Consider the following 17,347-nt stretch of genomic DNA (forward strand, 5'->3'; position numbering starts at 1 on the left):
CACAGCAGTCGCAAGTCTCACTACAAATTGCTCAGAATTGGCTAGTACATGCACTGCAGAAAGTACAGCCACCAGCAGATCAACCAGAAATCAAATATATAGAACGCTACTGTAGGCATAAGTAAGCTCTTTGTATTCTCCTATGGCTATTTTCTAGCCAAGTATCAAAGCACACTACTATGCCAGATGAGATGACACTGAGTTAGTGCCTAATTGAAATCCAACCCCTACTAAATTTTCCCACTTCGGTCTTTGCTATGGATATGTGCGTCACTAAGCGCAGAACACAGCGGTCGCAAGTCTCACTACAAATTGCTCAGAATTGGCTAGTACATGCACTGCAGAAAGTACAGCCACCAGCAGATCAACCAGAAATCAAATATATAGAACGCTACTGTAGGCGTAAGTAAGCTCTTTGTATTCTCCTATGGCTATTTTCTAGCCAAGTATCAAAGCACACTACTATGCCAGATGAGATGACACTGAGTTAGTGCCTAATTGAAATCCAACCCCTACTAAATTTTCCCACTTCGGTCTTTGCTATGGATATGTGCGTCACTAAGCGCAGAACACAGCAGTCGCAAGTCTCACTACAAATTGCTCAGAATTGGCTAGTACATGCACTGCAGAAAGTACAGCCACCAGCAGATCAACCAGAAATCAAATATATAGAACGCTACTGTAGGCATAAGTAAGCTCTTTGTATTCTCCTATGGCTATTTTCTAGCCAAGTATCAAAGCACACTACTATGCCAGATGAGATGACACTGAGTTAGTGCCTAATTGAAATCCAACCCCTACTAAATTTTCCCACTTCGGTCTTTGCTATGGATATGTGCGTCACTAAGCGCAGAACACAGCGGTCGCAAGTCTCACTACAAATTGCTCAGAATTGGCTAGTACATGCACTGCAGAAAGTACAGCCACCAGCAGATCAACCAGAAATCAAATATATAGAACGCTACTGTAGGCGTAAGTAAGCTCTTTGTATTCTCCTATGGCTATTTTCTAGCCAAGTATCAAAGCACACTACTATGCCAGATGAGATGACACTGAGTTAGTGCCTAATTGAAATCCAACCCCTACTAAATTTTCCCACTTCGGTCTTTGCTATGGATATGTGCGTCACTAAGCGCAGAACACAGCGGTCGCAAGTCTCACTACAAATTGCTCAGAATTGGCTAGTACATGCACTGCAGAAAGTACAGCCACCAGCAGATCAACCAGAAATCAAATATATAGAACGCTACTGTAGGCGTAAGTAAGCTCTTTGTATTCTCCTATGGCTATTTTCTAGCCAAGTATCAAAGCACACTACTATGCCAGATGAGATGACACTGAGTTAGTGCCTAATTGAAATCCAACCCCTACTAAATTTTCCCACTTCGGTCTTTGCTATGGATATGTGTGCCACTAAGAGCTAAACACAACGGTAGCAAGTCCCCCTGCTAATTCCTCACAAAATGGTACTAGATGCAAATTAAAATAAAAAAAGTAGAACGTTATTGTAGCCCTAAGAAGGGCTGTTGGGTTCTTTGAGAATCACTCCTGCCTAACAGTAAGCTAATAGAACACCCTAACGCTTTCCCTGACCAGCAGCAGCTCTCTCCCTAGCGGCATCCAGACACAGAATGATCCGAGCAGCGCGGGCAGCGGCTAGTCTATCCCAGGGTCACCTGATCTGGCCAGCCAACCACTGCTATCGACGTGTAAGGGTACCACGTCATGCTGGGTGGAGTGCAGAGTCTCCTGGCTTGTGATTGGCTCTGTTTCTGGCCGCCAAAAAGCAAAACGGCGGGAGCTGCCATTTTCTCGAGCGGGCGAAGTATTCGTCCGAGCAACGAGCAGTTTCGAGTACCCTAATGCTCGACCGAGCATCAAGCTCGGACGAGCATGTTCGCTCATCTCTAGTCATTAATAAAAATATTAAAAAGAAGTGGCCCCAATACTGACCCCTGTGGCACTCCAATGGTAACGTCAACCCAATCTGAAAATGTGCCATTAATGGCGACCCTCTGTTTTCTATCACTAAGCCAATTACTTACCCAAATACACAGATTTTCTACTAGTCCAAGCAGTCTCATTTTATATACCAACCTTTTATGGGGCACGGTGTCAAATGCCTTTGAAAAGTCCAGATATACAACATCCACAGTGTCCCCCAGATCCAGTCTTGAACTTACCTCCTCGTAGAAACCAATCAGATTAGTCTGACAGGACCGATCTCTCATAAACCCATGCTGACGCTGGGTTATAAGGTTATGTACAGTGAGATACTCCAGGATAGCATCTCTAACAAACCCCTCAAATATTTTCCCCACCACAGCAGTTAGACTCACGTATATTGGTACCACATTTGCTATGCGCCAGTCCTGTGGAACATAACCAGTCCTCAGTGAATCTTCAAATATTAAAAATAACGTTCTGTCTATCACCCTATATAATTCATGCAGAACCCGGGGGTGTATGCCATCTGGCCCCGGTGATTTATCTATCTTAGTGGTTGCGGGCGCCGCCGTACCTCTTCCTGGGTTAAACTGTTGACATTCCAAAAAGAATTTACATTATTCCTTATTGTGTCTTCCACCAGGGGATTTTCCTGGGTAAAGACAGTTGAGAAGGCGACATTCAGTAGATTGGCCCTTTCCACCATGATCCCCATGTTATTTCTAAGGGGACCCACACTCTCTGTTTTTAGCTTCTTATCATTTATAGATTTGAAAAATAATTTGGGATTATTTTTGCTCTCCCTGGCAATATTTCTCTCAGTCTCTATTTTTGCGGCTTTTATCTGCTTTTTACAGGATTTATTTTTCTCTTTATAATCCTGTAATGCCTCATCGCTACCTTCACGTTTTAGCACCTTAAACGCCTTATCTTTCTCGCTTATTGCTTTCCTTACAAGACCAGCTAGCCACATAGGCTTTTTCTTGTTCCTCTTATGCTTTTTCCCATAAGGTATGTGTTTCAGGACTTTTTCAGATATATATATATTATTGTGATATATGCATATGTGATTAGTAGGGGTGGGATGTTGGACCTTTAGTACATTTTAATAAAACTGTATTTTATTGAAAAACATATTCTGTGTATTTTATTTACAACTTTAATTGGGTGTACCTTCGGGTACATTCACATGTGGTATGCCCGCCGTGCGTGCATACTGCCGTGTGCCTTGACAGGAGGAGGAAGTGACTCCTCCTCCCTCCATAGGAAATAGCGGCACACGGCCGCACAACTGCCGAAAGATAGAGCATGCTCTATCTTTTTGCGGTGTGCGTCCCGCATCCCCGCTGTGCTGCTATTGTCGTCTATGGGGACGGCCCCGCAGACGGCAGTGTGAATGAGCCCTTAAACTGGAAATGTCTATACCTTTTGGAATGTTATGTCCATAGGTTTCTTGAAAGTCAGACACGGAGGTTGCATATTCTACTATTATCTACTATCAGTATCACATCCTTACACCATGTGTCCATGTATTGACGTTATGACTTACTGTCTCTAAACAGAAGTAATGCAAAGTAATGCAATTCAGCCGTCAGACAGAGAGTCCTTGCTTCATATTTTTGTATAAGGCAAGGACTCCCATCCTGTGCAATGTGTGCAGTCAGTGCGATCTGACCAATATACAGGTCTGTTTCCACAGGCTGTACATGTACATTGCAAGTAGTGTAAGTATGTATGGTACCCAGAGGGCAGCAGGTATATATACACTAGTCTTACAAGTAGCTTTCCATACAGTGTTTTATTAGTATAATAAGTCATACGTCAGTAGAATATTTTGCTGACAATTCAAGACTTACCTTCACAAAATCACTGTTGTTGCTGTAATAGTATTTAATTGTATAGAGCCCCCGCAGTAGCGGCCTTACCTTTGACTTGCACAACAGCAGCTCTGGATGAGGAGACCCCCTTAGCATTGTGAGCTTCACATGAGAAGACAGTAGTTTGATGGATTCCTATACATCAATAAAGAAGGAATTATTAGAAATGGTCAGGACCTTGTATCATTTAAGTAATATTATAACCAATTACAGTCTCAAAAGCAAATGATAAGCAAGCATGGGGATTAGCCTGTAGGCAGTCTAAGACAGTATGGCACTCAAAACCATCTCTGTGGGCACCCAGGCCTTCACCCCAGACAGGCTGAGTGACTCCCTGCATCCTCCTGCAGTACTGGGTAGCCCAGGGTGTGCTGCAACACTTCCAGGACTTTCTGGGACTGCAGAACGAACCAGGATTAGAGATGAGCGGATCCCAAACATCCCGTTCAGGTTAAGGGTTCTGGTGTGCCCCGAGTGACCTGGATACTTTGCTCGATTGGCGAGGCGCAACAGAACCCAAAGTGGGAACTTCAGGTCGCTCACCTCTAGTAAGGAGGTGTGGAGAGGGCTGGATTATCATTAGAGTTCCTGCACTGTGAGTCTTCCTGTTCAATGGGACCCTGGAGGGAAGCAACAATGAAAATCCCAATTTCCCTTCACTCTTATAATGGTATTGATATCCTCAAGATGCCAATACAATTGAAAGCTGTGGCAGAGTAGGGAGCAAGTTGCTGATTAAATTGCTGTGTCGGAACTTTGTGATAAATGTGGATTTTTGGCTGTAGTTTGGACATTCACCCTCTAAAAGGTTCACCGTCACTGGCTAAGGATATGGCCTCACAGAGGATCTTGGAGAAAACGTCCTCCCATATCTTTTTGAATTTGCCCCTAAAACTGCAGAGTTGAAAATGCGTGGGGTAATGACACATGCATGAGCCCCATATTATATGGCCAATCTGTATGCAAACCTGCAGCAGAAACATAAGTCAGCTTTCACACACATTTGTTAACACATAGTAATACATATTACATATTTACATTATGTATACTATGTGTTTACACTATAATGTGTTGTAAACATCTCAAACACTGCGTGTAAAAGTGGTGTTTCTAGAGCACATTTTTAGGTGGAAGGCAGAATCTGCTATAAAAACATTGCGGGAGATTTATCATGAAGTTTCTGAGGTAAAACTGTTCTTGTTGCCCATGGAAACCAATCAGAGCTCAGCTTTCATTTTATAAACAGCTGTGGGAAAGTGAAAGCTGAACTCCGATTGGCTGCTATCGGTAAAGAGAGCAGAACTGCTTTATGAGACTTATGATAAATCTCCCCCATTGTGTGCTCACTGCCCAAGTCTAATTTGCAGATCTCTAATGTCTTCAGTTAGTTACTGATTGTATATTCCAGTCTTTTCAGCTGATCAGATTTATCTGTAAAGCAACACAAACAATTACTTGGGACCCCGGTGATCAGGGGGGCACACACTGATAATACAGTTTATAGCAATGGCTTCCTTGCTCTGTTTTCAAAGTGAAGCTATGCATAAGGGGTATCCTGCCTATGTTCAGGAGGAGTAGCAGTCATCTCCCTGGGGAGCAATTTACTGTGAATATATTAAGGAAAAGAAAGGGTAAAGAAATGTCCCCCTCCGTCTATGACTCATTTTGATAGAAGATGATACTACTAAGAATTCCACCAGCCATTACTATATACAGTACAATATATCACTGCTGCCTATTGCAACACAACAACAACAATAGTCTGGAGGATTTATACCATAAAAATATTTATTCAGCCGCAGTAATCACCAGCGCACACAAACAACCTGAACAATGGCTTCTAAGCAACTGAGTTAACGTCCATTGTCCTATGTGCTCAACAGAGCAGAACAATGGAGAAAATCCAAATTTGTGTTATAGTGTGAACTTGCCACCTGCTTATTATCAATTTAAGGCTGAACAAGTCTAAGCTTATATTGTTGAGAAACATATTCAAAACTTTCAGTAGGAAAGTACCAGATGATATAAAGCTAATAAATAAAAAAAATTACAGTATGTTAAGAGAGGAAAGATCAAGGCAAATGTATTATTCCTGAGTTATTATGTTGTGTATTCAGCTGATTCATTTTAAAGGTGTATGCCCTAAGGCAATAGTGGCGACCCTATGACACGTGTGCCAGAGGTGGCATTCAGGGCCCTCTGTGTGGGCACCCAGTGAGTCACCCTAGCACGGAGATTGTCCAAGGAAACCCAGGCATGCCGTGCCCAGTTCTATTTTCAGAAACACATCCTGGACTGCCTGAGACTACTGGCAAAGCTAGAAGATGTGGACAGAGCTGGATTATCAGTGGAGCTCCTGCCCAACATTTCTTGTTCCTGTTCAGTAGACCCTGGAGGAATAGTTTCAATGATTTACCAAATTTCTCCAATTTCTTTCTACTGTATTGGCTTTATCAGGATGCAACAGGGATCCCATTTATTGCAAAGATCTTTAGCACAGAAAATGTGCTGAAAAACCCCACCTTGGCTTAAACACAAGTCTATAAAAAAAAATAAACGTACATACTCACCTGCTCCTCTTCTGTCTTCTCTCTGTTGTATTAGCCGGCAGAGGTGCAGCCAACAGAGCGCATGGCTGCGTCTCTGCCGGCTGTTACAGCAGAGAGAAAAGACAGAAGAGAGTTTATTATTTTATGTACTGGGCAAACTGGGGGCTGGCAGACTATATACTACAGGGGGCTGGCTGGCTATATACTACAGGGGGCTGGATATCTATATACTGGGAGGCTGTGACCAATACATATACTCGAGTTAATAGGTTTTCCCAGTTTTTGGTGGTAAAATTGGGGGCCTTGGCTTATTCGTAGGTCAGCTTACACTCGAGTATATACGGTAAGTGGCTTTTGGCACTAATGTTTGCCATCACTGCCCTAAGTTATCAATGATATGCAATGACAGGTTATCAATAAAGTGTTGGTTACACCAGCATAATCTTTCCAAAGGCTGGGCACATTGGGAGGAGATCAATCTGCATACGCCAGAATACTGGAGTAATTTGCACCCGAAATACTGTGTGCCACATTTATTAAGGCTTTTAGACCATTTTTAGAAAGTTTTCCCAACTTGTCCAAAAAGGAAAGTGGCCCCGGTAAAATGATAAATAGTTGGTGCACCAGAAAATTCGACATTGTTGCACAGCAAATAAGGCCAACTAACAGAAGGTGCAAAGTACAACTAGCAAATCTTTAATTAATCATCCAGCATCAGACGCCGTGGGGGACACCACAACTTTTTTTGGCACTCAATTTTGGTGCAGCTGTTGAATCCTGCCAATTTTTCCCCAACACTTTTTTGGCGCAAAATTAAACCAACAAAAAGTAAATCTACTTCTAAATCCCTTCATGAATGTGATGCTCATTTGTTTGTCTTGTGGTGCGCCAAAATATAACAACACAGTACAAATCACCGCTAAAATCTGGTGCCAAAAAATTACACCTAGGTGCAAAAATAATAAGTGTCCCCTAGTGATTCTGGCAGAGCAGAGAACGGTCTATTTCTACTCTGTAGGTCTTTAGACCACTGCAAACATTTCCCCTTAATGTCAGGGGCGTTATTTGAGGGGGTACATAGGGTGTGGTCGCAACCGGAGATAAGAGGTTTAGGGGTCCCATAAGGTGTCCCTTTCCCATATGAGAAGACTACTACTATAAACCATACACTATAGTCTGGGGCCTGGCACAGACTTTGCACTGGGGGCTATCAGCTTCAGGTCACACCACTGCCCAGTGTGTAGGATTGTTGGCTAGTACGTCATTGTACACCGAATTCCCTATAGAGAGCTCATTTCTCTGCATACAGTATATACTCTGGTACCACATTATCTCCTCCTGCTGCTCTAACAATCAATAAACATATAATTTACAAGAAAATGCTGGAAAGGAGTCAGAATTTCTCATGAATACGAAGTACAATAGGTCAGTATTACTTTTTATTTTGGGTGGAGAAGTTCTCTTAAGATTTTGTCAATTCAAAGGGTTTTTACTGCATATAACAAAGTATTCATATACGTACAGATAAAAAGGGGTCAGGACTGTATTCAAGGGGGAAATAGAGCAGAATAAACGGCAACAAGTACAAAAAGTAAAATATGAGGTTTTCTTCTGCCTGATTAACTCCCTGACAGAGGTGTCCCCAGTGCATTAATAACTCTGTAGGTCTAAATTATATAACCCCCCCCCCCTCCCCCATCAATTAGGATATCGACCTAATATGTAAAAACTGATAGATTAATAGACTCAAGAAACAGAACATACAAGGTGCCTAAACTGCAGAACTGGTAGGCGCTAAACATAAAATGAACTCATGATTGGGTAACTTCATTAAGTTAGTCTCTTTTCTGCACAATACTTAGACAGGTAGAACTTGTTTGTCCGGGAGCTTTTCTTACAAAACTGTTTTATAATAGAAAATTCAGCACTGACAGCAGAGCACTAAGTGAATGCAGGTTGGTTTAGACCTCTGCGGTGTATGTATATGATTTTATATGTTTATTTGTAAAATATGTGTTTTATTGTATGTGATGAATAAAGCCGGATGTCAATTTTGCTAAAGTGTTGGATTGCGGACCTTTCTTCTGAGGTGTTGTTCATTTATAAAACATAACCCCTGGTTTCCCAGCTTCATTAGTGAAAGAAAAATTGAGTATAAAATGCATACAGCATACCGCCATGTAGTACAAAACGCATACAGCATACTGTCATGTAGTATAAAATTCATACAGCATACCGCCATGTAGTATAAAATTTATACAGTGTACCGCTATGTGGTATAAAATGCATACAGCATATCACCATGTAGTATAAAATGCATACAGGTACCACCATGTAGTATAAAATGCATACAGCATATCGCCATGTAGTATAAAATGCATACAGCGTACCGCTATGTAGTACAAAATGCATACAGTGTACCACCATGTAGTATAAAATGCATACAGCGTACCGCCATGTAGTACAAAATGCATACAGCGTACCGCCATGTAGCAAAAAGTGTATACATCGTACCACCATGTAATACAAAAAGCATACAGCGTACCGCCATGTAGTGTAACATACATACAGAATACCACTCCCCATGTATTATAAAATACATACAGCGTACCGCCATGTAGTACAAAATGCATACAGCGTACCGCCATGTAGTATACACTGCATACAGAATACAAAGTGCATACAGCTTGACGCCATAAAGTACAAAATTCATAAAGCTTGACATCATGTAGTACAAAATGCATGCAGTTTGCCGCCATGTAGTATAGAATGCATACAGCGTACCACCATGTAGTATAAAATGCATACATCGTACCACCATGTAGTACAAAGTGCATACATCGTACCACCATGTAGTACAAAAAGCATACAGCATACCGCCATGTAGTGTAAAATACATACAGAATACCACCCCACCATGTATTATAAAATACATACAGCGTACCGCCATGTAGTACAAAATGCATACAGCGTAACGCCATGTAGTATACACTGCATACAGAATACCGTCATGAAGTACAAAGTGCATACAGCTTGACGCCATAAAGTACAAAATTCATAAAGCTTGACATCATGTAGTACAAAATGCTTGCAGTTTGCCACCATGTAGTATAGAATGCATACAGCGTACTACCATGTAGTATAAAATGCATACAGGCTGTCGCCATGTAGTATAAAATGGATACAGCGCACCGCCATGTATTACAAAATGAATTCAGCGTAACACCATGTAGTATGAAATGCATACAGAATACCGCCATGAAGTACAAAATGCAAATAGCTTGCCACCATGAAGTACAGAATGCATGTAGCGTGCCGCCATGTAGTATAAAATGCAGAATACCATCATGTAGTATAAAATGCATATCGTGGGGGAGCGGAGGGGAGGAGTGGAGAGGGGAGGAGTGGAGGGGGGAAGCAAAGCGGGGGGGAACAGGACGGAGGGAGTGGAGGGGATAGGAAGCAGGGGGGGGGGATTTGGATGTTGGAGCCTGGAGCGAACAGGTGGGGCTGCACTTTGGGTAGGGGGATGTCGCGGCCAGAGGGTAAAAGTATGTGGGCATGCAGGGGGATGTGCCAGCCGGCATGCAGGGGGAGGTGCCTGCCGGCATGCAGGGGGATGTGCCAGCCGGCATGCAGGGGGATGTGCCAGCCGGCATGCAGGGCAGCATGGGCAGACGGCAGCACGGACGGGGGCGGGTCGACGGCAGCATAGGCGGACTGGCGGGCAGCAGCATGGAGGGCGTGCGCACAACGACGCCCCCTCATCCAGAAGGGGGCACGCCGCCTGAGGCGAGATTCTCAACTCGCCTCATGGCAGGTGCGCCCCTGAATACAACCTGTATCTAGTCCAAGTACACAGCGCTCAAGTCTAGTCAGACATAATATTTCCTTTAAATTACACATAATGATGACTCATTTAGGACAGAAAATTCAGAGATAAAGAAGAAGATATTAGTCTCACTATTATCTACCACGATTACTGTTTGATTGTGGAAAGTTAATGGACACTGCGCTAAAATAGAAATTAGGTTTTGTAATTAGGTTTTTTTAATTACCTATTTAGTCTTCCCTCCCAAAGGTTTTGTCGTGAGGACCCTAATTATAAATCACCATGCTCTCCTCTGCATCAATTATCATGTCCTTAAAGACATCCAAGAGAGAAGGAAATATACACAGCTCAACTAAAAAGCCATCCATAAAGATGAATAATATGGGATCTAAGGATTGAATGTACATTATTTCTGAATGAAGTTTAATTACTGTTTATTTGAGATGTAATATATATGCCCTGTGTTTCAATTACTAAATAATTTTTATGTTCTGCAAACCTGTATATGCCTAACTCTACTCTCACAAGTGGATCCAGTTGTATTCAAATGAGTGATACAATGTAACAAAACATCGACTTGATGTAACAACACATCAACTAGAGCTGATGTTACCATAGAAGGCACATGATGGATAGGACCTGCATTTTTAGAAAGAAAGCTCAGTAATACTAAATGTATATTGAGTTTAAAGGATTGGAATTAGAGATGAGCGAACATACTCGTCCGAGCTTGATGCTCGTTCGAGCATTAGCGTACTCGAAACTGCTCGTTGCTCGGACGAATACTTTGCTCACTCGAGAAAATGGCATCTCCCGCCGTTTTGCTTTTTGGCGGCCCGAAACAGAGCCAATCACAAGCCAGGAGACTCTGCACTCCACCCAGCATGACGTGGTACCCTTACACGTCGATAGCAGTGGTTGGCTGGCCAGATCAGGTGACCCTGGAATAGACTAGCCCCTGCCCGCGCTGCTCGGATCATTCTGTGTCTGGATGCCGCTAGGGAGAGAGCTGCTGCTGGTCAGGGAAAGCGTTAGGGTGTTCTATTAGAATAGTGTTAGGCAGGAGTGATTCTACAAGAACCCAACAGCCCTTCTTAGGGCTACAATAACGTTATACTTTTTTTTTTGTTTGCTTGTGGCTGGGCTTGCTGGCATTAGTAGTGCAGCTACTACCATATTGTGAGGAATTTGCTGGGAGACCTGCGACCGTTGTGTTTAGCTCTTAGTGACACGCATATCCACCTCAAACACCAAAGTGGGACAATTTATTAGGGGTTTGATTAGAATTAGGCAGAGTCTGCTGATTTTTTTTTTTTTTTACCTTTATTTCATTTTATAGCTCAAAGTCATCAGGCACAGCACAAAATCCAGTTGTGTGCTGTCAGTGTAGGTTAGAAACTAGCCATAGCAATAGGATAGCATCGTTTTGTTAAAATAAAAAAAAAAATAAACAAAAAAAAAAAAATTAAAGTTTACACTTTAATTTGGAAAATGTTTAACCCAAGGGCTAGGGGTAGAGGACGAGGGCGTGGACGTGGGCGTCCAACTACTACAGGGGTCGGAGGCCGTGGTCCTGGGCGGGGTGAGACACCACCTGCTGATGAGGGAGCAGGGGAACGCCGCAGAGCTACACTCCCTAGGTTCATCATGTCTCAAGTTACTGGGACTTGTGGTAGAGCACTGTTGAGGCCAGAACAGTGCGAAGAGGTGATGTCGTGGATTGCGGACAATGCTTCTAGCCATTTGTCCACCAGTCAGTCTTCCACGCAGTCCACCCATGTCACCGAAATCAGCACTCCTCCAGCTCCTCCACCTCAGCCTCCTTCCCCCCAGTCTGCCCCCTCCCAGCAAAATTTGGCATTTGAACCGGCATACTCTGAGGAACTGTTTTCTGGACCCTTCCCACAGTCACAAACCACTTGTCCGGTTGCTGCTTAGCAATTTTCCGATGCCCAGGTTTTCCACCAGTCGCAGTCTGTGGGTGATGATGACATTATTGACGTAGTGGAAGAAGTGTGTAAAGAGGTGTCGGACGATGAGGAGACACGGTTGTCAGACAGTGGTGAAGTTGTTGTCAGGGCAGGAAGTCCGAGGGGAGAGCAGACTGAGGGATCGGAGGATGATGAGGTGACAGACCCAAGCTGGGTTGATAGGCCGGGTGAACACAGTGGTTCTGAGACGGAGGCGAGTCCTATAGCAGAACAGGTTGGAAGAGGCAGTGGTGGGGCCAGACGGAGAGGCAGGGCCAGAGCTGGTGCATCAGCGCCAAATGTTGCCCGTAGTCAAGCTCCCGTGGCGAGGGCTAGATTTTCAGAAGTCTGGAGGTTCTTTAAAGAAACACTGGATGACCGACGGACTGTGGTGTGCAACCTTTGCCAAACCAGGATCAGCAGGGGTTCCACCACTACTAGCTTAACTACCACCAGTATGCGCAGGCATATAAATGCTAAACACCCCACTCAATGGCACCAAGCCCGTTCACCTCCGGCCGGGCACACCACTGCTCCTTCCCCTGTGTCATCTGCTAGTCAGCCCCCTGCCCAGGACCACGGCCCAAACACCTCCCGTGCGAAAACCCCATCTTCGCCTCCACAATCCTCCACAGCATCCACCAGCGTTCAGCTCTCCATACCCCAGACGCTGGAGCGCAAAAGGAAGTATAGCGCAACCCACCCACACGGCCAAGCCCTCAACGTCCACATCTCCAAGTTGCTTAGCCTGGAGATGCTGCTCTATAGGCTGGTAGAGACCGAGGCCTTTTCGAAACCTCATGGCGGCGGCCGCCCCTCGGTATTCGGTCCCCAGCCGCCACTACTTTTCCCGATGTGCCGTCCCAGCCCTGCACAAGCACGTGTCAGAGAACATCATCCGTGCCCTGACCAACGCCGTTTCTGACAAGTTCCACCTGACCACGGACACGTGGACGAGTGCTGCCGGGCAGGGCCACTATATATCTCTGACGGCACATTGGGTTAACTTGGTGGAGGCTGGGACCGAGTCTGACCCTGGGGCTGGTCATATACTGTTGACGCCGAGGATTGTGGGGCCTACCTCGGTCCAGGTCTCAAAGGCCTACTATGCCTCCTCCTCCCACCCCTCCTCCACCTCCTCCGAATTACCATCCGTGGGCATGGCGCCATCAGTCGGTAGCTCTAGGCACAGCAGCAGTGCCATCGCTTAGCGACAGCAGGCAATGCTCAAACTGCTGAGCCTAGGCGATAAAAGGCACACCGCCCAAGAGCTATTACAGGGCATCATGGCGCAGACTGATCTGTGGCTGGCACCGCTGAACCTGAAGCCAGGCATGGTTGTGTGTGACAACGGCCGTAACCTGGTGGCGGCTCTGCAACTCGGCAGACTGACACATGTGCCATGCCTGGCCCATGTGTTAAATCTGATAGTTCAGCGTTTCCTCAAGACATACCCCAATCTGTCTGATTTGCTCATGAAGGTGCGCCGCATCTGTGCGCATTTCAGGAAGTCCAGCACAGATGCTGCCACTCTCAGGGCAGCGCAGCGCCGCCTCCAACTTCCCGCTCACCGACTGTTGTGCGACGTGCCCACGAGGTGGAATTCAACATTAACCATGTTATCCAGAGTTTACCAGCAGCGCAGAGCGATTGTAGACTGCCAGATGTCAACTTCCACCAGAACTGGTAGTCAGGTCAGTCAGCTTCCTCAAGTCTACAATGAGGAGTGGACGTGGATGTCTGATATCTGTCAGGTGCTGAGTAACTTTGAGGAGTCAACACAGATGGTCAGTGGCGATGCCGCCATCATCAGCCTCACCATCCCGCTGCTTGGCCTGTTGAAAAACTCTGGTCAGCATGAAGTCGGAAGCTTTGCGCTCGTCACAAGAGACGGGGGAAGAAGATTCCCTTGTTGATAGCCAAAGCACCCTTAGGTCTGTTTCTCAGCGCATATCGGAGGAGGTGGAGGAGGATGAGGAGGAAGAGGAGGAAGAGGAGGAGAATGTTGGCGAGACAGAAGAGGGGACCATTGTTCAGTCCTTCACTGTTCAGCGTGTATGGGCAGAAGAAGAGGAGTTGGAGGAGTTGGAGGAGGAGGAAATGGGCAGTCAGGCCAGTGAGGGGAGTGAATTCTTGCGCGTTGGGACTCTGGCGCATATGGCAGATTTCATGCTAGGCTGCCTATCCCGTGACCCTCGCGTTCAAAGAATTTATTCCAGCACCGATTACTGGGTATTCACTCTCCTGGACCCACGGTACAAGCAAAATCTTTCCACTCTCATCCCTGGAGAGGAAAGGAGTGTGAGAATGCATGAATACCAGCAGGCCCTGGTGCACAAGCTGAAACAGTATTTCCCTTCTGACAGCGCTAGCGGCAGAGGGCGTACTTCTGCGGGACAAGTAGCGAGGGAGAGTAGGCGAGCAGGCAGCTTTTCCAGCACTGGCAGGGGTACGCTTTACAAGGCCTTTGCCAGTTTTATGTCACCCCAGCAAGACACTGTAACCTGTCCCCAATCTCGGCAGAGTAGGGCTGATCTTTACAGAAAGATGGTGAGGGAGTACGTAGCTGACCATACCATCGTCCTAAATGATCACACAGCTCCCTACAACTACTGGGTTTCAAAGCTGGACATGTGGCACGAACTGGCGCTGTACGCCTTGGAGGTTCTTGCCTGCCCTGCCGCTAGCGTGTTGTCCGAGCGGGTTTTCAGTGCAGCTGGTGGCATCATCACCGATAAACGTACACGCCTGTCGACTGACAGCGCTGACAGGCTGACGCTTATCAAGATGAATAAAGCCTGGATTTCTCCGGATTTTCATTCTCCACCAGGTAAAAGAAGCTCAACCTGAATAATGTATGCACTCCTCCTCCTCATTGTCCTCCTTCTCCTCCTCTTTGTACACTAAAGCATAGGAAACTGGCTATTTTTTGCCAGGGCCAACTGGCTCTAGCTATAGTACTCTATGTATTTAATTTTTCTGGAGGGCCACCTACCCGGTCCTCTGTTTTAAGCAATTTTTGGGAGTGCCACATACAGGCACTCAATCTATTTAATTTTTCTGGAGGACCACCTACCTGCTCCTCTGGTTTGAAAACTTTTTTGGACTGCCACATACAGGCACTATCCAAATTAAATTGTCTCCATAGCAGCCTCCACATGTCGTCTTTTTAGCTGGCTCCACACGTTGTCTCCATTGCTACCTCCACACGTCATCGCCATAGCTGCCTCCAATAGTCGTCCATATAGCTGCCTCCATACATTGTCTCCTTATCAAACGAACTGTGTCAGGCAGAATTTTGGGTTGTTTTCATGGCTTCCACATCAAACTTGTTAACTTTGTCGCCACCCTGCTGTGTAATCCACAAAATATACTGGCAAACTTATCATTTACCAATATTATTTCAGCGCTTCTTGCGCATCTGTTTACATTCCCCTCACCCGCCATATCCTAAACTTATAAGAACGTTACTACACTTGATCTTATACGAAAGGTTCTTAGAAGTGCTGTTTGGGGAGTAGCCTAGAGACAGGGGCTTGGATTGGCGAAAGCTCGCCTGGCAGCGGAGCGCCAGCTCCATCTCAAGATCCAACTAACATAGTTTTAACTGCAGCACCTTTAATCTACTACTAGTTCACTGCCTCCATACATCGTCCCCTTATCAAACGAGCTGTGTCAGGCAGAATTTTCAGGTGTTTCACCAGATACATAGTGGAACTCGGCCCATCTGTCGCCGCCATGCTGGAGACCTGAAGTTGCAATCATAGCAGCACAATATGAATGCCCCATACTGTCGCTCTTAATCATGGAAGTCGTCTCCATGGCTGCCTCCACATGTCGTCCCCTTATCAAAAGAGCTGTGTCAGGCTCATTTTTCGGGTGTTTCACCTGATACGTTATGGAACTTGGTCACTATGTCGCCACCATGCTGTGTTATCGACTAAATATACTGTCAACCTTTTGTTCACATAGGAAATCATTTCACCTCCTTTGGTGAAACCTGATTCCATTTAGGGTATGTCGCCATGAGACTCTCTAGCCTGCCACTGCTGCCGCTGCATGCCGTCCCCTATAGTGTCAGGGTCAATTATTGGATGTTTTAGATGCTATCTAGCTTCATTCTGTCACTCTGTCATGGCCATGCTGTTGCCCATAATTTTGGCATAATGGTGCGTTTAAGCAGCCTCAGAGGCATCCATGCATGCTGCCCCTGCTGTTTCCTGTCCATTTCCGTGGTGTTTCCATCCTTTTCTGAGGTTCCCAGGTGTTTGGCCAAGCTTCCCTGTGCAGAGCCTTGGTCCCCTTGAAAAATGCTCGAGTCTCCCATTGACTTCAATGGGGCTCGTTATTCGAGCATCGGGAAAAATTCGTCTCGAATAAAGAGTACCCGAGCATTTTAGTGCTCGCTCATCTCTAATTTGAATCTGTAAATGACGGCTCATCCTTAGGATAGGCCATTAATATATGATTGGTGAGGTTCTTTCTGTTTAAAGGAAACCCGTCACCTACTTTTACCCCTCTAAATGAACAGCCCCCTCATGTAGGGTAGGATATGTCCTTTCTAGAATTCGCTCTTTGATATGAAATTTCACCAGAATGCCTATAAATAAATTACATCTAAAGTCGTATGCAAATGAGCTAAGAGGAGTCACCTTTTGCCTGAGATGAGTCACTTGTACAAGCTGGAAGGGAAGGTCACTTCTATAGTATCTAGAAACATGTTTATTGTGTCATTAAAAAAACAACTCTCTAGAGTGCAAGATTTTAAATGAAAATGTTACTTGTTATTTTACATGTTACTTACCTGGTACAGTCAGAACAGAAGGGGAACCTTCTGGCTTCCTTTGAACAGGAGAATCACCCATCCACCATATGATGGTCAGAGGCTCTGGGGGTCCTACTGCTGCACATGAAATATTAAAGGTGGTGTTTCTCAAAACAGCCATGTCTGTAGGCTCCATGGTAAAATATGGGACACCTAGTCATTGACACATAAAACAAAAAACTAATTATAAATTGTTATTATCGGACTATAACAAATGTCTGTAAGTGTTAGAATTATGACAACAGTATAAATAATAAGCATTCGATAAAAGACTATCCAGATGGTCCTAGTGTCTCACACACAAGCACCCACCACCCACTCAGCTGTACATAGACAATGGCTGCACC

The 17,347-nt window shown here is 45.1% G+C and overlaps 1 protein-coding gene across 2 annotated transcripts in view; it reads right to left on the reverse strand.

Annotated features, from left to right (window-relative positions):
• Positions 1-17,347, reverse strand: part of TYRO3 (TYRO3 protein tyrosine kinase) — a 143,463-nt gene that overhangs the window by 79,700 nt on the left and 46,416 nt on the right. For both annotated transcript variants that reach the window (XM_072115700.1, XM_072115699.1), the window contains 2 exons: positions 16,980-17,153; positions 3,873-3,959 (listed from right to left, as the gene is read on the reverse strand). In XM_072115700.1, the coding sequence (XP_071971801.1) occupies positions 3,873-3,959; positions 16,980-17,153 (261 nt within the window). The remainder of the gene's footprint in view (positions 1-3,872; positions 3,960-16,979; positions 17,154-17,347) is intronic.

The sequence above is a fragment of the Engystomops pustulosus genome, chromosome 7 (genome assembly GCF_040894005.1).
Source record: "Engystomops pustulosus chromosome 7, aEngPut4.maternal, whole genome shotgun sequence".
Taxonomy (NCBI): Eukaryota; Metazoa; Chordata; class Amphibia; order Anura; family Leptodactylidae; genus Engystomops; species Engystomops pustulosus.